The sequence below is a fragment of the Spodoptera frugiperda genome, chromosome 12, assembly GCF_023101765.2.
Source record: "Spodoptera frugiperda isolate SF20-4 chromosome 12, AGI-APGP_CSIRO_Sfru_2.0, whole genome shotgun sequence".
Taxonomy (NCBI): domain Eukaryota; kingdom Metazoa; phylum Arthropoda; class Insecta; order Lepidoptera; family Noctuidae; genus Spodoptera; species Spodoptera frugiperda.
Window position 1 is genome coordinate 10,149,583 of NC_064223.1, and position 24,661 is coordinate 10,174,243.

Consider the following 24,661-nt stretch of genomic DNA (forward strand, 5'->3'; position numbering starts at 1 on the left):
CTTATTACAATTTACATAGAAAGATACTTACCTAAATAATTTAATTAGGTACACGAAGAAGACAAACCAAAGCTCACTCCCCTAAATGTCGCAGATGCACATCGCAAGTTTATTATGCGTAATGTAATGTATGAGTGTGATACCTTTTACAATATAAAAAATAATGAATGGTCAAGCAAGTATGAAACTGAATCCATACCAAGATAATTGTTATGTACGAGTAGGTACATTCCAACGGCGTTGTACGGAAAACAATGCAACATAAGTGAAACATTTCGCATAAAATTCGTCGAGGGCATTCACCGAAAAGTTCGGAGTCTCAATGCTAATTAGCCACGAAGATTAGCCCAAGCGACTCGGTGGACCTGTAGAGCTGCGGGGCTGGTCAACGGAGCGCATTCACAACCGCGGTCAACATGCGTGCACACGGACGCGTGCCCGGCGCTCGCGCGCACACCGTGCTCCTACGTTCGGTTTACATTTACGCGTGTATCTCACTCACTACAGCCTCCGAGTACGGAGTCCCAATAGAGATCAAATTATGGGACACTGGCAGGACACCTTTAGCTCACATGGTGGATGTTACCAACGGGTTCGGTTTAAAAGTGCTGGCAGAACATAACTTTTTAAATGACAACAATATAGCGTTTTCCCCGTATGGACTAATGGGGATTATGGTGGCCTTGTATGAGGGAGTGGATGGAGAGTCTTCCTATCAGATCCAGCGAGGGATGCAGCTGCCATGGAATAGGAATATCATGAGGATCGGGTTTAGAGATATACACCGCACCTTGAAAGTAAGTCATAGGCTACCGACTACCTAAGTAATTATATTTATAAAAAACATCCCTTCGTAATAAATATTGGCCTCTGCAATAAATACCTACAACTGCCAGACACTCTCACTATTGTTTTGTTTTGATCTGTGACTAAAATGTAACAGTTTGTAACTTTAGGAAGTACGCCCGGTAAATATATAGTATTGTTGCTAGTATCACATAATATCCCTTTCGTTTTCAATCCGTTACTTTGATATTGATGACTTTCCTTTCATACCGCAAACTTTCGTTGATTGAGCCAGAATTTTAACTAAATATAATATTATTTCACTAGTTGGTTCCAACTTTTTCTACATCTATGTATATATAGGTACCTACTAATTAAACTGTAGCTTATACTTTTAGATTTTAATCGTATCTATTTTAAGATACCTGTCTATTTACCTAATACATTGAGAATTGTTTTGTTTTTTTTTTTTGTTTTTTCTCATTAATAAAACGTTGCCCCACACTAGGATGTTCTCCTGTGTCGTGGGTGCGTTTACAAACATACAAGTTCACATGCACATAACACTAAATTTTTATAGAAGAATCCAGACCCGACCCGAACAACATTTTATGGATCACACAAAGAGAATAATAGTTAATCGCGTTCGAATTGGTACCCTAGACTAGGTTCTTGATGTAATATCTTGCTAGACTCTCAGAATGTCCTTTACTGAGAAGCAACCAACCTAGAGTTCTCTTAGTAGGAAGTTACTTACCCAGTAACCCTAGGGTACCTGGGTACCCAGTACCTAATAAAGTAATAAGTAATAAAGATAGGTATCAATTAGAAATTTGAATAGTTAAAAGGACACGCGATAAAACCACCAGTCAACGTATAAGTACTTAAGTTCGGGATACTCTAAATGCTAGTCCTTCGTTTTCCATAAATATTTTGTTGACATTTACATCAAAGCTTTAATTTCAGACTTATTTCGTACCGGAAGAAGGATTTCTGGCGGGCTTAGCGCTAAACAATGAAAATGTCACATTCAATGAACCTTACAGAAAGATTCTACGATTTTATGGTTTTGATTTAGAAAACGATCAATTGCCGACACTTGCACCAGAAACCAACAGTAGTTCAAGTGATGCAAACTCAACTACACTAAGTCCTGCAGGGAGCAGCGATGGTACAACTACGACTGAGGCAATGATGACAGCTCTACCTGCGCGAGAAGATGCTAGTACAGCCTCTCCGAATAGAGAAGAAACTACAACCACACTAAACCCAAATGCGGAAACAATAAGTACGTTAGATATAAGAGGCGCGACCTCGACTGCAGCAAGCCCATCTTTGGCGCCAAACGCTGAGAGTACTCCCATGAGTACTACCATCACCACTATAAGAACGGAAACAACTACTGAAATAATTACAGAGCCAACCACGCAGACAATGACTACAGCACAGACAGAAACCACTACGCAGGCTACTTCAGCAGCCGATACTGTAGCCACAACTACAGTAGCTCCCAGCACAGCCGCTGACATGCAAACAATATCCATGACTTCTCAAGTCACAGACTCCTTACCTACGACTTTGACAAACGAACCATCTACAAACAACGAAGTCGATACGTCATCAACAGCCGAAGGTAGCACGGTAACAACTACAATGGATGTAACGGCTACCACAGAAGCACAAACCAGTACACTAGGTGCAAGCACCGCTCAGACCAGTGGTGATATGACACCGTCAACTACAGACAGTTCTTCGACAATATCAACGTTAAGTGAAAACACTCCAATGGAGAGTGTTATGACTACAAATGCAGAAACACAGCAAACTGAACAAATGTCTACGATAACTATGGACGATATGACTACTTCATTAAATTCAGTGACACCATCCAATGAAACAACGTTAGAAACGTTAGAACGAAAGAAGAAGTCGATAGTAGACTTTATATTCACGAACCCTCCATACATCGAGGACTATTTGTATTACAGATCGTATGACATAGGCGCAGATGCTACTAATCCAGGCGCAGATGACAAAATGTTCTTGGCAAATGGTTTGCGAAGTGTACAGGTGAGAATATTTTGAAGTAGTAGGTAACATATTGATATTTGATTGATGATCAAAAGGGAGTTGGTAGTACTTGCAGATCTCATTTTGCGGAAAAATGTCAGTTCATCTCATTATTCGCTAACAACATATTACGTGGCGTTGTCTATTTAACTTAATTAATAGCATTAGGTACGCTATTGCGCCACGCTTCTATAATAATAATCGTTATTTCGTGATTCGCACATCCTAGCGACATTGTAAAATGCCCATGTTAGTTTAGCGTAACTACACAATTTGCATTATAAATTCGCCACAGCATTGCTTCTCATTATTCAAAATGATGATGGGTCAATTATTTGTACAGGTCACGTATATGCGATACGATACAGTGCTGGAGCACGCCTACCTGCCGCATTTGGAGGCCTCGGCACTAAGGCTGCCTTTGGACAGTGATCGTTACTACTTGTTGGTCGTGCTGCCCTCGCGGGGTGGCGCCCCAGAGCTTGGACGGCTGCTGTCCCGAATGGCGCGCGAGTCGGATTTGTCCGACATCTATTCAGTGCTGCGCCCTCGCCGTGTGAAGGGAATCGTGCCAAGCTTCACCGTTAAAGGTCATGTGACCTTAACTACAGATTTACAGAAGGTAACGACTATTTAGTCTCACGAAGACTTTAGATAAAGCATGTTTTGTTACTTGTGGAGTTCACATCATATTCACATGTTGTTATACGAATGATGTCCATCTCCCTCTATGGGTTACTATAGTACCACCTTTAAATGAGTTCAGTACTAGAACTCACTAGTTAGTAGTAGTAATAGTAATAGTAAAAGTAGAGTAGTTTAGTAGGATTGGCAGGTGAGTTAGGTACCCGCACTACCCGCGCATATTCATCCTTTTGACACCAAAATCGATTTTAACAAGATTCACAAACTTAACATTCGTGTTCATACACGTACTTGGTACCCACAAGCAGTTGTACTCATAAGAAGTAAACTGTAGGATCCAAAGGAATGTCGTGAGCTGCAGTTGTCAACTAGGGCAAATAGGAAGCACATAATCCAAATAGATAAACACATCAAAATGTTTTTGACCCAGTTTCAGCCAGGCTAACAAAAAGCTACGTTTATGTCGCTATTAACATAATAATTACTTTGTAGATACCTACCCGCATAATTATATTCATCCTATGGTGTTTACGCACATGTTGCGCTGTTGTATACCCAATTTTGAATAAGTACCTAGGTATTGTGGTAGCTGTACTTACCTACTATACTTACTATCGGATAGGTACTAAGTATCTCAATGGTACTTAGGTATACTAAATTAGTAGGTAAGTGGGCAACAAAGAGTTCTCACGTGCCAGGAACAAATAGTATCCTCGTGTTGATAAAATAATAATAAGAATCTTATGTAATTTAGGTACCTATTGTTTGCATTTTGAAAATTATTGTGGTAAAGATCTTTGCCAAGATTTGATATTGACCTTCAGATCAGCTTAAGGTTTTCGTGACAATACTGTTTTTATGATGTACTCGTACTTATAATGAATTTTTCAATTTCAGCTTGGTATTAGAGACGTGTTCGAACCTCGACAACGCGACTTTGCGCTTATGACCAAGCAAGCAGGAGTGTACGTACGAAGCATTGAACAGGCTGTCTCTGTAGCTATACGCAAGTATCGACCGGATGATCAGAAGAAAAATAGTAAGTACTAAGTACCCATCAACATCTAACAAAATATAGGAAACGATGTGCAAAATTAGGTGCCTATTAAATTATACCTGTGTTTGGTATTGACGGGCTAGTAGTACATAGTTAGATAGATAAATATACTTATTTTTTGCAATGGAGGCGTGTGGTAATGAACTTCGGGCCCTACCAACGCCGTTCCGGCTTGATCCATTTAATTGGCTACTACTCTACTGGATGTGCTGTGGGCGTGTGTGCGTGCGTGGTCACCCACAAGACTGGGGTCACTCGACGTCGCCGTTACGGACCGACGCGCCGTGGTACGACTCAGCCTGCGCCACCCGCCGGAAAATCCTTGACTGCCATTGTTGCGCTCCGAAAATCAACTTAACTGATTTGGTGTCGACAATTAATTCCATTGGTAATCTCACAAAACGCACATGATTCATTGTCTTAAAACCTTAACTTCAATTTAACAGACAGTAACAGGGCCGCTTGTGACATTGCGAAACCACTGCAACGACATAATCGCGGCGGTAGCGGTGCTCCATATCAACAGTGTTAAATGTTAATAACGCGCGAAGGCAGATTTCGTGGCCTCGTTTTCCAGCGCAGGGATTGAGATAATTGTTACCAAAAGAGTTCTAAGCTAAGGTGTCAAGTGGCGAGAGCGTGCCAGCCACATCCATTGTCTCGTAGTGGTGGCGTAACGCGGCGACACGCGCATTTGCGTCCATTGATGCGCGGGCGCACTGCTCTCCGTATGCCATCGACAATTAGGGAAATCACTCGCTGCAACATCAATGCGACCTCAATGCTTAATCGCGAGATGAAAATGATGATTTGCAGATAGTCCGTCATTTCAATTACATAAACGAGTTTAACTGAAAAAATCACTAGATGATTGTTTCCGGTAGGTACAGTTGGCTTATTCTGTTTCGATTGTTATGATTAGAGCCCCGTATGTGTACAGTACATAGCAAGGACGTTCATTATTAAATATTAATGTAATTATTGTAATGGCCATGTGTGCAATAGCCAGGTTGCAGGTTAATGTCATTGTATCTGTCCGAATCTATATTGAACATTAAATAGGTACCTAGATAAAAAGATAGTAGGTATTACTTTTTAATCGAAAGCCTGTAGTGCCATGACGATTCGAGTGCAATTCTCAGATTCTATTCTCAGACTATATTCTATTCTACCTACGAAATGCATTTATTAGTTTAGATTTTTATAGGCATACCTCTGCTGATATAGGAATAAAAGGCATGATGTTATGGTATGAATTTAGTCTCGTTACGGTAACAACGTAGAACGGACGAGACACGACGACGAAAAAAAATTGCATATTATGTAGCGCCCAATTAGCATTCCAGTCTTTACTTTTACTGCGAATTTTCGAAAACTGAAAAGTCCGACCTGGAGAGAACCACAGACTGCTTGTTTTGCTTGTACACTGGAACAACAAAAAATAAAGTTGCCCAATAGATCATCAATCAACAGCGCATGCGAAAATGTTTTATTATACAGTTGGCGCAGTAGCTGTCTTGGCTGCTGCACAACGCGTCACGTGTTCGATTTCCACAGAGAACAATATTGGATTTCCACAAATTGATTTTCCTAGATCTAGTGGTGCGAATGCAAACCTTAGTTTAGATGTAATATATTTTTATTATTGTTGCAGGATATGTATCAAGTCGTGATCCAGTCATATTCTCAGCAACCTATCCATTCCTGTACTTCGTGATGGATGCAAATATCCACGTGGCTCTCATGGCCGGCAAAATGGTCGACCCGTTGAATTCAAGGATATTATAGTCATGCCAAAACTTAATTCGTTTTACTTTTATTCATACCTACTAGTCACTGAATATCATTACTAGCATGTGCGGAATCCACACCATTCCATACCTAGGAGCTTTTAGTGTGTTAGCAATGGTTACTATCAATAGGACAACAGATGTTATGTATGTTAGGAGAATAAGGAAAAACCTACCCATGTCCTGTAGTACTAAACAGCAATCTAGCCAATACAACAATTATTTTACTTATATGAAATGGAACATCAAATTAAACCACATATTTTACTTTTGTTTTTATTTATACATTACACTTCTCACTTCGCCCTCTTGGATTTGATCTTTCTTAAGTAGAACTCAAGCTCCTTGCCTTCTAGGATGTAGCCATCAGCGCGACCGCACTGGCCGGGCCGACTCGCAACACACGCTGTAAAACAAATGTTTATAATAATTAATACAAGCTCAGTTTTGCATAAACAATGCTTGGTTAAGTAAGAGTTCTCAGAGTAACTATGACAGAATAGATCATGCAACTGCTAGACTGTTCCCAAAACGGTACCAGTCCATGTTGCAGCCTCAAAACTTCTCGATAACATCACTGTGGTATAACTAACAATAGAAAAGTGCATACTAATAATGTTTTCAAGAATACTTTTAGTTGGTTTTTACAAAATAACTGCAAATACATTGAGAAAGATCCTCACCTAACAAACGTCCAGTATGGAACTGCTCCTCCAATGCACTTTCAACCTTTGAGAGGCGCTGCCTTGCCAAATACTTCTTGGCGGTCTTCTGGCTGCGTTTCTTGTTGATGATTGCATCTTCTGCCTCAGTCTGAAAAAATATAAACCAGCGATAAGTATTATAGAAAACAATTTATTATTTAATATAATAATGATGGTATCCTTCTCAGTTAGTGCCACAATCACTGTTCATTCATCTGACACGCAAACTATCATCATTTGGTTGTTACTTATAAATTAATAATAAAACTTGTTAATAATAATTCAGGACCAAGCCAATGATAACCTGCTAGGATAAGTTTCATGTTTCACTCAACTTATACACCAAATCCCTTAAAATTAATTTAGAATTTGTGAATGAACAAAGCATCACAATGTGAAAGTTATAACAGTAAAGTGTACAAAATAACTATCCAGCTACATAGTAAAGTTAGGATTTGGAGATTCAGAAATAAACAACATGTGGACTTTCATTTAACAATACAACTACCATGTGACCATGCACTACCATGTGGCTGCAAGGAAATCCAATGTGCAACAAAAATGGTACCACTTTTAATAAATTGTGTTAGTTTATATCATTAAAGAAGTAACTCTCTATCACTATAACAAAAGCAAATACCATTTCATAATGATGTGTGTACAATATGTAAACACCAATGTTTGCATACAAAATTAACCATTTTCCCAATACTTTACTCAAAAGCTATTATTAACTTGTGTTAATAATTTGTCTTGAATACTCAATCAAATCATCTGAGCCTTAACACAAAGGAATCTTCCAACCTCAAACTTAAGCCTGTTTAGTGAGATATTCCCACATGGAACTAGTTACCTAGCTAAGTTATTGCATTAATTCTAAGCCAAGGACATTAAGTATCAGAGGTTCATACATCTATGCAGTACTGGTTAAACTAATTATGTCAACAAATACAAAAATGAAACATACCAGTTTAGCACCCTTCTTCCTGCCGAGTGGGAGCAGATAGTGGGACTCATACCACTGTCTGAAGGGTGTAGCATCCACCACAACAATGGCGTTTTTCACCAAAGTCTTGGTACGCACCAACTCGTTGTTGGAAGCATTGTATACCACATCAATGATACGGGATTTGCGGGTGGAGCCTGAAACGTAAAGTTTGTTATTATATACAGCTGATCTTGATATTGAGGTCCAGTGGTGATATTTTATCACAAAGTGACGAGGTTAAGTTACTCACATTCTGATCCCCATGAAAAATTGCCGGTGTCTAAACGCAGGGCACGATATTTCGTGTTACCACCGCGAGAGCGCACCAAGTGGATGCGCTGGGGGCCAAGCTGCAAAACAAACAATAAATCAATAAATACAAATAACCTTTAAATGAAAACATCGTGGTTCATTACAAATTTAGAGCGATAACCATAATTTGCTTAGAATACTTATGAAATCTTTACACATGGTTGAAATAAAAACATGTCAAAATAGGGTTATGTTTCAAACTCACCTTAGTGTTGGCAGCCGGGCGTCCTAACTCATACTTCCTCTTCTTACGGATGGGCGCGCGCTTGCCGCCCGTAGCTCTTCGTTTATGCCAATGATCACGACTGATACCTGCATCACATCAAACATCATCATCATCAAATCTGCCCAACACTTCACCGACATTCATAACACAGAATTCAGATATTTCACTAAGTTTAACAAAAATACGCATAGAAATATAGCCCATATATATTCCACAATTAAATGTTCACAGCGATTAATACTAAACATTAATATTACTGTTAATATTTTTGGATTTAAATAAATATTCATCCGAACTAAGTTACTCACCCATCTTGGCTGAGTCGAAAAGGAAAAGATTGTTTGACAGACGGAACTTCTATACTTCCACTACTCTGTTTGTAGTCTATGGTTCGTTGTCTATGTGCGACCCAAAAAAAGTGTTCAAACGGGTTTTTTTGTACACTCCGATATTATATTACAAAGACGAAAGAGATTATGTTTTCTTCGAAAATTCTTATAATAAATTGTAACGAAGAAATAATCTTTCGAAGACATTAAATTATTGTTCGGAGTCGGATCTAAAGGACCGCGTCTACAAGGCGCCCCTTTGAAATAGTTACAACTTCACTTAAAGCAAAATTTTAGCTTAGATATTAACGCAAAACATTATAATACTATATCTAGAATTTTACTTATATTATTCCACAAAAACCAGACACAGTTCACAAACGTAACGTCTCGACGTAAAACAAATGCAATCCAATGGAATACGATTGTCAACATTTTGAATTTGGAAGTTTTATTTTTTTAATCAGTACCTCTTGTTGAAACTTGTAATTGAACCTCCGTGTGAATATGTGGCAATTCTTCTTTCTTCTTCTTGTGATAATTATCATAATAACTAGCAAATCCGGCGAACTCCGTTTCGCCACCAATGATTTTCCCTGTTTTCCTGCTTTTTTTTTATTTTTTCCTAAATTTTCTTTGCTATAAACCTCACGGAGCCCGAGACCTATCCAACGAATGCAAAACCATGGAAATCGGTTCGTGCGTTCTGGAGTTATAGCGTCAGGAAGGAAAACCCGACTTATTTTTATATAATAGATAGATATCATAATAATTACATGTCTATGTTGACTTATTTATTATATTAGGTATTCAAATATTATAGTATTAATGATATTCGACGTTTATTTGAGTATTATTATGCAAATTTAAATTTCTAAACATGATAAATAACTAAAATTAAATAAATGTATGAAACATAAAAACAAAGCATTATTGTATTAATTATTTCATATAAATTAAATTAAATTTATGTTGTAGGTTACCTAACCTACAACATAAATTATATATACCTATATAAACTAGGTGTTTAAAAATAAATTAAAAAGAAATAAAAACTAAATAAAAGTGTCGAAAAATAATTCTCATCGGAATCGAAAATTAGTGTTAGTTATCTGTAGTTCTGAGTTCCCAGTTGCTTTCATTTGGTCTTTGCAAGTTTCTTAGTTTATGGTACATTCATTTTTTACTGACATTGACAAGTTTGACAACTTATTAAAATTGTCGAGCGAAACCAAGCAAGCGACGCGTGTTAGAAACAATTTCTCTTTGATTTGCTTGACTGAATAAGCCGCTATTGTTAGTGACGAGTATTTAAAGTATTAAACTGTTTTCTTACGTTACTATTTATCAATAATGTCTTCAGATTTCTATATACGTTACTATGTTGGTCATAAAGGAAAATTTGGTCATGAGTTTTTGGAATTCGAATTTCGCCCTGATGGCAAACTCCGGTATGCAAATAATTCCAACTACAAAAATGATACAATGATCCGTAAAGAAGCATACGTGCATCCTTGTGTAATGGAAGAACTTAAAAGGATAATAGTTGACTCGGAAATAATGCACGAAGATGACCGCTTGTGGCCACAACCAGACAGAGTGGGAAGACAGGTACACAGCCATTTTTTGTTTTTAAAATAATTGATTGTAAAGTCCACCTTTTTAACTAATTTGTGATATAAAGACGTAATTTATAGTAACTTAAAAACATTGTAGATAAAAATGAGCAAACCATTAATATTTTAGGTTATAATTTGGGGACAGTTTCAATTTTGAATATACCTAGTAAATAATATTGTCTGTAGTAGTTGTTGTTGTAGGTCTAATGATTTTGTCTTTTTCTAGGAATTGGAGATTGTAATAGGCGAGGAACATATTTCCTTCACAACATCCAAAACTGGATCATTGGTTGATGTAAATCAGTCTCGTGATCCTGAAGGACTCCGAGGTTTCTACTACCTCGTGCAAGATCTCAAATGCTTGGTGTTCTCCCTCATCGGTCTTCATTTTAAGATCAAACCAATATAGCTGTATGCCTCTTGTATTTAAGTGAAATAAATTTTGTCAATAATTATAGACTTTTCTTTATCAACCAGTACTTAGTTTACAATATTCACTAATTATTTTAAAAAGGAATCTTTATTATTATACTAGCTGACCCGCGCAACTTCGTTTGCGTGTATCCCGCTACTTCGACAAATACAGTCAACGCACCAACACATATTGGATACTAATTTTCAATTCACAATAACTTCTCTTTCCCTTAACCGCGTTTAAAATATTAAAATGTTTTTTGGTTTCTGTGACTCTTCTTTGATCGCCCCCCCTATCAGTTTTTGGAAAAAATATTTAAGTAATGTACAGATTTTTTTTGTCTTATATGTATAGATCAAAGTCGTAGTACCTACTTTTTAATATTATTTATAGGGACGCTGCCCCCGCCGCCGCGGCCGGCCCGTACCGTGCCGCAATACTAATATCGTGATATCTCCTAAACTATATGTCTAAATAACACACTGTAAACTGCAAAAATAATCTAAATTAAATGCTCGTGATGATGAACTTACTTATTATGATAAGGATATATGTATTATTGGTTATATCACCAGTTAAACATCACCCAACGAATTAAATGTTTTTTTTAATACAGAAAAGTAGTTTTTGTGACTTAAATAAAAAAGCTGGATATATGTCATCGCGGACTTTTTTGTAGAACTAATAAAGACCAATGTTTTTGCTATACATTGTTCTTACTTGTATCCAACGGTATAAGCGGCGCACGCACAAATGCAATCTTCAATTAGATTTTTTTCTGACTTCTTGGACATAAATCGCTATAACTCAGCTAATATAGTTTCAATGTATTTCAATTATATATTAAAACCTGTCGGAGAAAATACTCTTTCTATTAGTGAAAACCGCATCAAAATCCGTTGCGTAGTTTTAAAGTTTTATGCATACGAAGGGACTACAGACAAAATGGGCGACTTTGTTTTATACTATGTATAGACACACAACTGCCTCGTTGACTGAGTGGTTGCAAGTGCGACTGCCAGGCAAGGGGTCTCGGGTTCGATTCCCGGGTCGGGCGAATTATTACTGGGCTTTTTTCGGTTTTTCGAAAAATTTCAGTGGTAGCACGGAGTCTGGAAATGTGCTTGGTATATGGCAATAGGCTCACCACCTATTACATGGGTCTTACAACATAAATTGTGAGAAGTGGGTGTACACAGTGGCATTACGTACCATGATGTGCACCTCTGCCTACCCCTGTGGGGATTAAAGGCGTGACGATATGTATGTATGTGTATTATTGTATATAATTATTAATTGCTGTTGCTGCTAGGCTTAGTTAGTATTGCCATAAAAATCAATTCATAGCTTTGGGTTTGTGGCAATACACAGCTTTATTATGGTATTCACAATTTTAAAAAAACTTATTTAAGTATTGTTGTGTGGAATTTTTATTTATTAAATGAATTATAATATTAATCGGAGTTATCTACAAATATATTATTATGGTAATTTTAACTCTTAATAAAACCAAAATCAATATTCTTTTTCTTGTTGGCAATACAGCTATGTATTGCTAAAATAGAGTATAATGCAACGGAGTACATTCAGACGGTGAAGTATTAACGTTTAATTCACATTCATATGAATAATATGGTACATATTTAAAATATCATAGTCTTATGTGAAAATTATACTTAAAAAGTTTCCATTAAATCACATTCATAATGCAGCTACATACTGTGATCTAAAACATATTTTAAAATAACGTTCGTTAGAAAAATCCATAATGAAATCCAAAAAGATGTTCATAACAATAAGTAATCCAAGAAAGTAATAAACTGGAAGTTCAAATAATTTTAATTTACCTTTTCATAACAGAGTTGGTACTTTGTCTCTATTATACTCCATGGTTATATGTTTACATTTTTGGCTATGTTCGTATTTTACCTACGATTAACTTTTTTCTGCTGGTGAATTGTTGTGATTGGCAGGAGAATTCTATTGACCAATCAGAATAGTCGTTGGGTTGATAACAATGATTGTATGTGGCATTGACAACAAAATTGCGTTTCTTTCAAATAAATACACTTACCTTAATTTTTACATATTTTATATTTTATTCAAGTTATAAAAACAAATTATGCTCACTATAAATTTACTATAAAATATTTATTCAAAACAAATATATAATCCTTACATTTAAAGTTTTTAGGCGGATTTTTAATAATGCTCGATTCTACTGCGATAGGTATTTTAATAAATTAAATGCAACTTTCTGTGAAGGTAAACATATAATTCCTTCACTACATTTCAAGAATTCATATTATTTCCGAAGAACATTTTTAATGGGCTTTGATAATCAAAAATAAATAAATTAACCGGTTTTTTCTTACATGAAAAGGCACTTGAAAAGGAACGTTTTTGGCATTATGTATTTATGTTTATAGTATAGGATTTGCGCGTTGCGCGCGCATCGCATCTGCCCGACCGACCGATTATGGCGGACAGGCAGTGAAGAATGTTTGTCGTCTTTTCTAAATCAGAAAGTATCGACAGCAGCCAATGGCATAAACCGGGTTTTTTGTAAAAATTGTACATTGTAAATAGTTCTGTGTACATATAGTAATTATATTTGTGCTCGTTTTGTTTAGAAATTCTGTGAATAGTGTATTATTTTGAGTGTTTATTCAGTTCAGTTCTCGACGCCGAATAATAGCTAAATCCTAACGTTAGTACATTAGTAAAACTCATCTTACTTCAAATTTCGTTAATCTAGTAATTTTGTATCCTAGAAATCATTGATTTCACTTCTTGTCTTTGTTTCGATCCGTCAAGGAGACCGTTGCAGAGGTGCAATATTTTGGTTTCCCTAAGCGGCTGTCACCGTGCTTTGATAAAACTACTGTCATTACAAAGACAAAAAGACAGATTTAGTCACCAAATATACACAATAACGAGATCTGGTTACTGTATTTAGCGTATTAGATCATGTAAATCGGTTTAATTACACATCTGGCTGTATTGTTATTGAAAGTAGCGATATTTGTACAAAGTGCAGATAGCGAGACATTTTGTGTTTACGGTTACGAAGAATCGAAGTGTTGTGAAACTGAATGCTCGAACCCCACGGTAGCCCAATGAAGTGGCCGGGAACGGGAGCGGAAGAAGAGGCGGGCGAAGCTAGCTTGCAGAGCACGCGCGCTTCTCAGGCTCGGAGCCAGGACGATGCCACTGTGCATTACGTGTTCCAACGAGAGCCACAAGAAGGCGAACTGCCCTCACTAGCACCTAAACAACGTTGGGCTGTTGGCGACGATACTATTGCAGAGGTTGGTTCATCATTCAATGACTAATATTTATGTATCTCATAGCAATATAACCTACAAATGTTAAAATGTTATTGACATTTAGAATCTTGTTGAGTAACTAATCTTGTATGTTTCATGTTCTAAGTAACTCATTGTTTATTTATTTCCATTTCAGAACCAAGATAAATGGAAGAATTCCAATCCTATGACCATGAACAATATGCATCAACAAGCTCAAGTGCAACTTAAAAATTCACAAGCAAACCAACAGCAGTTCATTAACCAGGCTATAGCTTCGTCCGGTGGAACATTAGCTATGAATCCATCAGTTATTGGAAGTCACCCTGCTCACTTGACTACCAACATGGTACATACCCAGTTGGCTCCATTGCAAAACCCAACACTTGGAAACAATTTAGCAATTCAAAACAATGCAGTGATGTTGCCTCAGTTGCAAGGCATGCAGAATGCCCAACAGATGGGACAGCAAGGATTATATGACATTCATCAACACCATGGCAATCCTATGCAAGCTATTAATGGGATTGGGAAGAACAATGAGCATCTCATGTATTTGGGTCAGGCTGGCATGTTAGCTCCTGGAACTAATCAGTACCTTCAACAAGGACAAAATCAACTTGGATTGACTCCAGTGGCAGCCATCAGAAATCAGGTAAGCCTTTTGTTATTATATTTCATCTTATGACTTGCATGGTAATGTGGCAGTTTCTTTCTTATCATAATTTGTTTCAATTTATCAAGAGGCTATTGATCCTGTGAATGATGTACTAGTTGGCTTAGTAGACAGAAACCTATTGTAATAAGAGATTCAAACTAATCAGAATTAAGTATTTCTAACTATCCATAAGTTAGTATGATAATTTAAAAGGGATAATCAGTAAATAATGCTGATATTGTATCATAATATTTTCTTATATAGGAACATGCTTCAAACAAACAAATATTTAGATAACATATTAAGTTTTTCTAAGCCTTATGTTTGTAACAACATATGTACATAAATGTGACAGCTGATCTATTCAAAAAAATAATAGTTTATTTTTAATTGCTTTTCAATGGTTATATGTATAGTTAAAGTAATTTTATAAATACAATTTGATTGGTTTAAAATGCAACATACTTTTATAATGGTTTACTTAACAGAACTAATTAGTCAGGTAGTTAATTTCTTTCGAACAATATTGTGCATGGGATGATATTATTTTTATAATATACTAGCAAACTCGGCGAACTCCGATTCGCCACAATTTTTTTCCTGATTTTTCTTAGCTATAAACCTTACGAAGCCTGCGACCTTTCCTACGAAACCGTGTAAATCGGTTCGTGCGTTCCGGAGTTATAGCGTCAGGAAGGAAAACCTGACTTATTTTTATATAATATATTTTTCTTTTCTTATGTTTCTCTGTACATGTTAGTCAATAATGTCAATGAGAAAAGTAACTGTTCTAGACATTATGCATGTTTTTTTTTATTTTTATAAAGAGTAAACTATAGTCCATTCACTTATGCATTAGGAAAAAGAGGTACATAGAAGTAGGAGCACACAGCATTTTATTTTTTTTGAAATGTATTCAAATTATTCTCTTAAACAATGATTTCAATATAAAACATTATCTTTACTTACATTTTTATAGGTAAGTACTAAACAGTTGAATTGGTAAATTATATATTTTTACAGGACATATACATTATTTACTATACAATGTACCTGGAAAATTATATTTAAAATGTCTACAAATATAAATAAGTACTTTATTTTGTATAATGGTAAATGTTACAGGTACTGACAGCCACTGCTTCTCCTAGGCTTTTGTCATGGTCACTTGTTTTGTTTATAAGTAAGAACTTCTTTGACACTGGCAGTATAGTTGATAACACCATATTTTATATTGGAGACTCTGATGCCATTAAAGAAAAATATAAAAAGTAAGAATTGTCCATGCACAATATTATGTGACATTAATATTAGATAAAAGATGGATGAAAACCTTCTTGAAACCAACCTATATATTTGTATCTGGCTCATTAGTTGTGTGACCTTCCCTATCTTAGCAGGGCAACCATTATTAAAATTTTCACAGCTTTTAGATGTTTTTAATTTAGTGGATTATTTATAAAAACAGACATAGTTACTACTAGACACAGCCCTTATAAATTGTGAATATTATTATTATAACTAATTTAAAAATGTTTGCCTCTTTAAACACTTTTGCCACAATGAAGCTTTTTTTACTTGTACTGTGTATAATGCTATTGTGAATGGACCAAGTTCTAATAATTCTCGTAATCTCCCATCTCTAGTTGTGACTAACTTACTGAATTTGACATCAATTATAACATATTTTATTTAGTTGTAGTTGCTATGCCTGGGATGGTATTTGCTGTAGATTGATTTTGGATAGCCTAGTTCAAATATAAAAAGTTATAAGAATGTCCTTTTAAACATTAAACAACAAACAGTGGTGTGTTTACTACATAAAGAGACATTTTATTTTTTGGTTCTCTAATTATTGTCTCCATAGATAATTTTTACACTGCTGGTTAACCCATATATTTAAATATTAGCAAATACTTAGTGCCTACAGGTTTTTTAAAAATTCCTAGTTTCATTATTTAAAATGATTGTCATTGACGATAAATTGTTGAATAGTTATTCTCTAAACAAATAAGGTACTGTGAAATGCATTAGGAAAACTATACCATAACCATATTATGAATTCAATCCTCCTCTTTTTTGTTTCATGCTTTTTATTAAATTGTTCATTGTTCATGTTTGCAAATTTCTCTACCCCAATAGTAAACAACTATGTAAATAACTGGCATAAATCTTATAAAATTGAAGAGCTTAATTATTTGAACATGTTAATCTTCAGAACAGCTTTCAATATATATTTTTTTATATTGAGTAATCCTATTTATCGAGGTAGGCTGTAGGATAAATCATCATGCTATGATAAATAGTAGCAACGGATGAAACTACACAGAAGTAGCTAGTAGTATTAATTACAAACATACCTAGGAGTCCCTAGGTCAAAAAGAAGTCCCTTTCTGCGCTTTAGGATTGTTTCTGATTGAGTTTACAATAAAATGGTTCTATTTTGTTGTTACTATTTCTGTTTTTGTGACATTAGTGACATTTACACAAAAATATATGTAAATTAAATATTATATATCAAATATTCGTATCTGTAACAGGTTGCAAATTTTGCCATTTAAAATTATACTTGTTGTTAGATAAAAATGTTGTAAAACTGCTTAAACGTTTATGCATGCTACATACAACACCTTCAGTTATTACTGTATGGTTAAATCGTAAGGTGTTTAGGTTGCGTGCATAAGAGAGACAAAAGGAGACAATAATTTTAAGGTACTTACCACACAAATGAAACACCATGCATAACAGTCCTCTTGAACGATATTTGTAAATGGTTAAAAAGTAACTTAAATTTCTATTAGAATTGATTAACCTTTTGTATGCCACCCGGCATGAGATATGAGACACATTGTCTTGCGTAGATCTGATCTTAATTAGTTTTCATGAATTAAGTTTTGAAAATTAGAAACCCACACCATGTAAAAGCTCGTACACGTAAATGCTGGCATCTCCGAGGACAGACCGTTTTTCGGGTTCAGATCCTCACAGGATCTCCCTGTAAATAATCATACAGTTCGACTAATGTATAAAATTTTTCAAAATTATGTGGGAGATTGAAACTGGATAGAAATTCATAGTTTTCTAACATTCATAGTTTTATATAAGTACATTAGTGGCGCTGTATTTAGACAACATCTGTAGTAAGATCGTAAGGTACCACAACTCATTGTAGGTGGAGTTCAGACCATGATACTGTACTTTTGAAGAATGGAGTGCAAAACCTCATTCATTTTATTTTTAAAATTGGTGAATCAGAAGTTATTGGATTTATCATTCAATATTCACATGTAAAATACCCATATATTATCTATCAATTATATTTCTATGTATTAAAATACCGCCAATTAGAAAAACTAATGTATAATACGTAATAAGATTTTTTTCCCTGTTATGTATTGTTGTAATTTTAAGAACTAAGATTTGTTTATAAAAAACTAGCTATACCCGAACGGTTCTCCCGCTGCTTGGCTCTTATTAATCGTAGTGTTTTAGCCTGTAGCCTTCCTCGATAAATAGACTATTCAACACAAAAATTATGATTGAATTAGATCCAGTAATTCCTGAGGTTAGTGCGTCAGATGAACAAACTCTTCAGTTTTAAAATATATGCCTTATGTTATATTTAAACGGCTCATTTTCTCACAATTATTCTTTACACAATCCTTCCATGTTTATTTTTTTTTATACAAGTTAATTATTCACGCCAAAAATGAATGTTACGTCCCATTTAAAGTCACGGTATCATACACAACACAAGCTGTAACTAAAAAGTTAATTTAAATCCACTAAAGACCATTCTCAATAAACCTATTTATTGGCAAAGGCAACTCGAGATAGAATTTGTCACAATTTGTGGAGCATGTTTTTTTTTTCTGTAGTATCCAAATGTACTAACTGGTAGGTTATTGAGAAAGGAAATTAAATTCATCTTGGCATTCAGACTGTCCTCCACATTGTCGTGAGACTTTTGAACCTCTTTTGTATGGTGTCTAATAATATGTCATCACACAGTCAATTCTTAAAACTTTCTAATTTTTTTATCACACGCAAAATAGGAGGTCATACATATTGTAATTTAATCAAATGATACATGGAATTCCATAGCTCAATACTATTAATTTCTTTCAAATTCTTATAAAGCCTTATAGAATGCTACAACCGAATTCAGACAAGACAAAGAATTCGATTCAGTCTTGATAAGTACAATAACGAGAACTTATTATCTCATGACAATTTAAATATGTGCCTATAAATTAGTTTAAATTACGATGGGTAATGAACGTAACGTCGACCCTTCTAAAACAACATATCCAATTGATTTGATGTAATAAATTGTGTAATTGACTAGCAGTTTTATATTACTGAAAATCGTGCCATAAAACCTGGGGAAACCTGATATTCTGTTGCCTTCGGCCTCACATAGCAATTTTCCAAAGATGTTAAAACTTGTTAAAATTTTCATTGTCGCTCTCTAAATATCCGTAATGACTTGTAGAAGTTAATGTTCCAACTAGGGCCGATGGTATACATAAATGTGCTTTCTCAGGCTTGGCAAGAGTTATTCGCCATCGGATTCCCAATCTTTGAACTGTTATTGCATGCATCGTACCCACTAAGCTTTGCACAGCTGCTGGACTCTAAAATATAAGTCTATCCGGAGCTGCGGACTACCTAGTGGGTTTACCGGGGCTCCAGTTCGACAAGCAGGAGTAGGAACGGGGTGGTTTTTAGTCAGTAAGAGTCTGACACTGCCTCCCGCCTCGCCCAAGGCGGGAGAAGTCATTGGATGATTTTCCGCACTCAAAAAAAAAAGCTTCTACCAGAGGCTGTTGCCCCGTGAGGTAAAAAGTATTGTATTATTCCAGACCATTATCCACCCCTCTTCCAAATTTCATCCCGATCTCCTCAGTCATTTTGACGTGATTGAGTAACCCAGTAGTAACCAAACCGGGATCTCTTGCTCGATAGTCGTGCTTGCGTCTACTCTATCAACGAGCTATAATAATGTTATTCAGATGCTCGTTGATTGTGGATTGCATCCGACTCAATAATTTGTGGTAGATACTAATAAAACCGGGACTACGAACAGACCCGAAACATCTGGATCAATCTAAATAAAAATAAATTCGTGTCTCGTTAAAATCTTAATCCCAAGACTTTGCATTGAGATCCGTTATTAATTTTGGCTGTTCAGCCTGTCTACACACCGAGCCCGGAAAAGCTCTTTGAAAAAGCAGTATCAAACGCAATTTTACCATCGGAATTATATTTTCTAATATAACTCCTATTTTGATATTGGTGATGTGTAGTGTGTGAGCAATTAATCATTCAAACTCAGCTTCTGGAATCGCTTCGACAGTTGTTGAAATACCTAGTTGTAGTGTCAGCAAGTGTGTTGTCTTGATATGCCGAAGCATGTCGCCCGAGTTCGCCTCTCATTGTATTAATAAAAAATAGCGTTGGACTTGTTGCGAAATAACGGATTGTTAATACAAACAGTACTGTTTTAAAAGTTTACCCATTTTCATCCTTCTTGTGAGTCTCAGAAATCATTAACTGGTCATATAAAGTTTGCAGTAGATACCTGTCTGTTTTCACGCGTAGATTTGGAAATTTTGTAAGTAACACCTTAATTACGTGATGAGAGCAGTGTGAACTCTTTTCTTATATTCAAATACCTGATGACCGCAGCTTCACTCACCGTGGATTACAAATCTGTGACTAATATAGGTAGCCTAAGTTACTCCTTAGTACTTCAGCTACCTGCCAATAAATTATCATCAAAATCGGTCTAGGCATTCCAGAGATTAGCCAGAACAAACAGACACACAAAGAAAAAATAAAAAAAATATTTTATTGGGTACAATACATAAACTAATAAAATATTTTTTTGTTGGTTTTTTTTGTATATTCATATGCATGTAGTAATACTGCTGCGACAAGTAACGAACGCACCATAATTCGTAGGTTTTTTAACTTTGTAAGTAAAAGTTCAACTTTCTGTTTTTTTAGCTTGTCCGACCTACTGTCGGCTTACTGTTTGTACTCATCTTTTGTCAATAAGCTAAAAACCAATTTAGAATTGAGTTTTCCTCCTTATTACTTTTTATTTTGATCATTCTTCAAAAAAATCCTATTTATTTTTTTAAGAATTTGTTTCTAACTGAAATCTAGTAGGTAAGAATAGTCTATTATGCTTTATTATTCCTATAAACAGGTATCTAGACACACGGCAGTGTGTCCGCCAAGTTCGAGCAAAAAACCGACACACCGGCCGTGGGTTATATTACACGAACCATTTCGGGCCAAGTTCGACCCACCTATAACTCAAAATCTATTTTATCTACGCATATGAAATTTCTAGTATCTATCGAGATCTACTTACTTATCTAAAATACAAAATTTCATTAATGTACCTATTGTAGGTCTTGAGATATTGACGTCAGAAAATCGCTATTTTTACTATACACTCACTGACTGACTCACTCATCAAAAACCTAGACCACTTCCAATGGTCGTATTGACTTGAAATTTGGCATGGAGGTAGGTCTTTAGGTCAAGGTAAAGGAAAAAATCTGAAAATGGCCAAGTGTGAGTCGGTTTTAAAAATATGAAGGTGTAAATTCATACCCCTAAGGAACTAAAACAAAAAAATTATCTATATCTTCCAATGGTCGTACCGACCTAAAATTCGTTACGAAGGTTTGTATTTAGTCAAAGTAAAGTAAAATAAGAAAAAAAGAAAATAAACCTTACAAAAATAAATGAAATCCCACCCAAAACATAAATGTGAAAGGCTGCCAAGTTCGATAATATTGGAATGCTTCGCCTATAAAAGAAGTGAGATCTAAATAAGTACCATGTTCCATACACAGACCTCAGTTAAAAATGATATAACTTGGCAAGTTTTAATAGAAAATTATATACTTGACTCATTGCGTTTAGTAGGTTTATAAAAAAGTGTGTGAAAACTTGCCAACTTGTTATATCATTTTTAACTGAGGTCTGTGTATGGAACTTGGTACTTATTTAGATCTCACTTCTTTTATAGGCGAAGCATTCCAATATTATCGAACTTGGCAGCCTTTCACATTTATGTTTTGGGTGGGATTTAAAAATTCCTCAGGCGTAACTGGCAACTTTAACCATTTACCATGACGCACTCGCTGAGCTTTTCTGCAGTCGAAGTGTCGATAAGTAATATAAAAAATATTGATATTAATTTTTAAACATTACTAGCTAACTAGTAAATAATAGATAAAAATGGACTCATCAAATAAGGATTATAATTTATCTTCAACAAAGAAATTATTGAACCACTTGATAACCACAATAAAAGCTTTTATGAAAGCTTTTTATAAACGAATATACCTACATACATTAGTGCAAAAAATATTTTTAAAGGTTCCATAACTTAAATAACGAACTTCACGCTAATATTAGTTCTACCACTGTACGTACCGTACCACCTTTAACCATAGACAAAAACACAAAACAAAAAGAGCGCGCCTCCAGAATTTGTAAGTCCTATGGTTGCACAGTTGGTTTGCACGCCATCTATCGACCGCGAGCAGTAAACTTAGCACCGTGCGACGCTCCCTCGTATGGGGAATTTTGACGCAGGCGCTGTGGTCGGCGTACGTCCTTTGTTCGAAACAAGTCAACATTGTATTATTTGAGTTTGGATCTTTCTAGTTTTATTTCGCTGCTTATAAACATTTTAGTGTAAGAAATGTGCTTTTTAATTGTTGTGGTTAGTGTATATGTTATATAGAACTAGTGTTTCACGTAAAAAGTGGTATTTTCTCACAATAAGCTTTCGTTGTAGTACATGACTGAGCTTTAGGCGGATTGTACGCATGAAACCCTTGAGCGACTTTTTTTTCGAAACTGATGTTAAGGATATGGGCCCCGACATGGTAAGTTTTATGGTGTTATATGGTAGATTAGACAAGTTGGATGCTGTTTTAAGTCATGAAGTTACGGAATTTCTGGTTTTTTCGCGCAACAGGTCCGTTTTTGTTTTGTTTACTTGTCACCGGCGTCCGCCATTTCTGATTCAGAATTTGTTCACCGGTTTAGATGAATAGGATTTTTTAAATGTAGCGTGCTGAGTCTGACTTATTTCATATTTGCGCCGATGTTATGATACTAAAACTTCGCAGTCAATCATTTTGTATGAAAGCATGGATTGTTTCACAAGATAGAAATGTTATTGTCGCCATTAGGGCAGGCAGCGGTGTGACCAATTAATTACCTATACGAAGCTACTTCACTCACAGTTCGGTTACGTACCTACTTATTATGAGTACATAACGTAGTAAATACGCTTCTAATTGTCAGGCTTCCTGAATGTTCAGTTCACTGAATGATAGTAAATATTTACAGTAGTTATCAATGAAAGTTGTTATAAGTGTGAAAGATTCTAGTCAGATGTTATGTAAAATGTTAACAAAAGTAACTCAAAAGAAATAAAATTATAAAAAAGTGAATCATTATCAAACGTAGATAGGAAAAATGACTTCATACCTGACTAAAGCTTTACTTCCTTGTATTTTTTCAGTACCTAGTTATTTAGCTGACGGATTTAAAGAAATTTGTCAAATTCAACAAATAAACACATTACAATTATTTAGTTGGAAGTAAATAAACTAAATCTATCATTAGAAGTACAGCTGATTATATTTTTAAATATATCATGAATATACAGGAGGATAATCCGAAGAGACAAAGTGTGCTAAGTTCTACAGTATGTTACATTTAGAAATAATCAATATATTTAAAAATATTTATCCGACATTACACTTTTGCTTTTATCTTAAAAAGTGGTTATTATAAATATTTTATGAATTACTTTCTTTTGTATGAATTTGCATGTTTATGGCATGATGCACAGTTACATCAATGTAGTAAGTCAGATAATCAGATTATGATTATGATAACACAACTTATATTGCATGGAATAGTAGATTAGGCTATTGTTAGCTTCAGTGGGTTAAAGTTGTTAAATCAGACATACTGTTAGTTTAGGTTGCGATTAATGTGGATGTTTTATGTTGTCCTATTACAATTATCTAATAAGAAGTACATACATTTTAAGAGAATACATTATACATGGTAATTATTTACCATATTATGTAATATGAAACAACAATAGGACTGTAAAATAGTATTCAAGTTTGTGCCTACTTGCAGTCGTGATCAAGTTACACTTGATAACATTGCAACAGCACCTCATTTCTAACTCTTTTCCTGACTTAATATAACTAGAATCACAATACAAGATTATAAATGCTATAGATAGATGTTACTCGGAAACTTAGGTTGAGTTGGGATTTAGTATTATCTAATTATGATTGCCTTGAGCAGATTTTTTGTAGTTCAAGAACTGAATAATTTGTTAATGCATACTAAATACCATTTACCATTTTTAATAATGTTTAATGAATAAGGTTTATTTATATGGAACTCTTTATGTTGATAACAACAATGTTCATATCAATGTTTTTGAATATTGATTCTTACATAAATTAGACATGTTTGTCAAAATATTAGTGTCAAAATAACTAGAAATTATGTAGTGAATATTGAATGTATTGAATTGAAACATCAGTCTTATGATTGAAGTTTTTTCTGTGTTTGGCTGCCTCATTAGTTAAGTGATTGATAATGCAGCTGATTCGATTTAGGGTAGTTCATTAAGTATTCAATGTTTTCTCCATTATAGCACAAAGTCTGTAAATGTGCTTGGTGA

The 24,661-nt window shown here is 35.1% G+C and overlaps 4 protein-coding genes across 18 annotated transcripts in view; 3 read left to right on the forward strand and 1 right to left on the reverse strand.

Moving 5' to 3' along the window:
• The first annotated feature begins 165 nt into the window (after positions 1-165).
• LOC118262223 (serpin H1) lies at positions 166-6,756 on the forward strand. Its single transcript, XM_050697204.1, has 5 exons — positions 166-797; positions 1,753-2,856; positions 3,200-3,478; positions 4,399-4,540; positions 6,213-6,756. The coding sequence occupies exons 1-5, from the start codon at positions 417-419 to the stop codon at positions 6,344-6,346; spliced, it is 2,040 nt and encodes a 679-aa protein (XP_050553161.1). The 5' UTR covers positions 166-416; the 3' UTR covers positions 6,347-6,756.
• Positions 6,611-9,033, reverse strand: LOC118262865 (40S ribosomal protein S8-like). Its single transcript, XM_035574505.2, has 6 exons — positions 8,887-9,033; positions 8,558-8,664; positions 8,291-8,390; positions 8,020-8,195; positions 7,032-7,161; positions 6,611-6,754 (listed from the first exon to the last, which is right to left on the reverse strand). The coding sequence occupies exons 1-6, from the start codon at positions 8,888-8,890 to the stop codon at positions 6,645-6,647; spliced, it is 627 nt and encodes a 208-aa protein (XP_035430398.1). The 5' UTR covers positions 8,891-9,033; the 3' UTR covers positions 6,611-6,644.
• Positions 9,034-10,103: 1,070 nt separating this feature from the next.
• On the forward strand, positions 10,104-10,978 carry LOC118262509 (protein mago nashi homolog). Its single transcript, XM_035573936.2, has 2 exons — positions 10,104-10,518; positions 10,753-10,978. The coding sequence occupies exons 1-2, from the start codon at positions 10,261-10,263 to the stop codon at positions 10,933-10,935; spliced, it is 441 nt and encodes a 146-aa protein (XP_035429829.1). The 5' UTR covers positions 10,104-10,260; the 3' UTR covers positions 10,936-10,978.
• Positions 10,979-13,370: 2,392 nt separating this feature from the next.
• LOC118262738 (maternal protein pumilio) overlaps positions 13,371-24,661 on the forward strand; it is a 70,879-nt gene continuing 59,588 nt past the window's right edge. For 5 of the 15 annotated variants that reach the window (XM_050697751.1, XM_035574319.2, XM_035574320.2 and 2 more), the window contains exons 1-2: positions 13,373-14,252; positions 14,407-14,904. In XM_050697751.1, the coding sequence (XP_050553708.1) occupies positions 14,037-14,252; positions 14,407-14,904 (714 nt within the window). In that variant the 5' untranslated portion in view covers positions 13,373-14,036. Of the gene's footprint in view, positions 14,253-14,406; positions 14,905-22,539; positions 22,827-24,661 lie in introns of those variants that run through there. The other 10 variants (XM_035574311.2, XM_050697749.1, XM_035574322.2 and 7 more) reach the window with 8 other exon arrangements.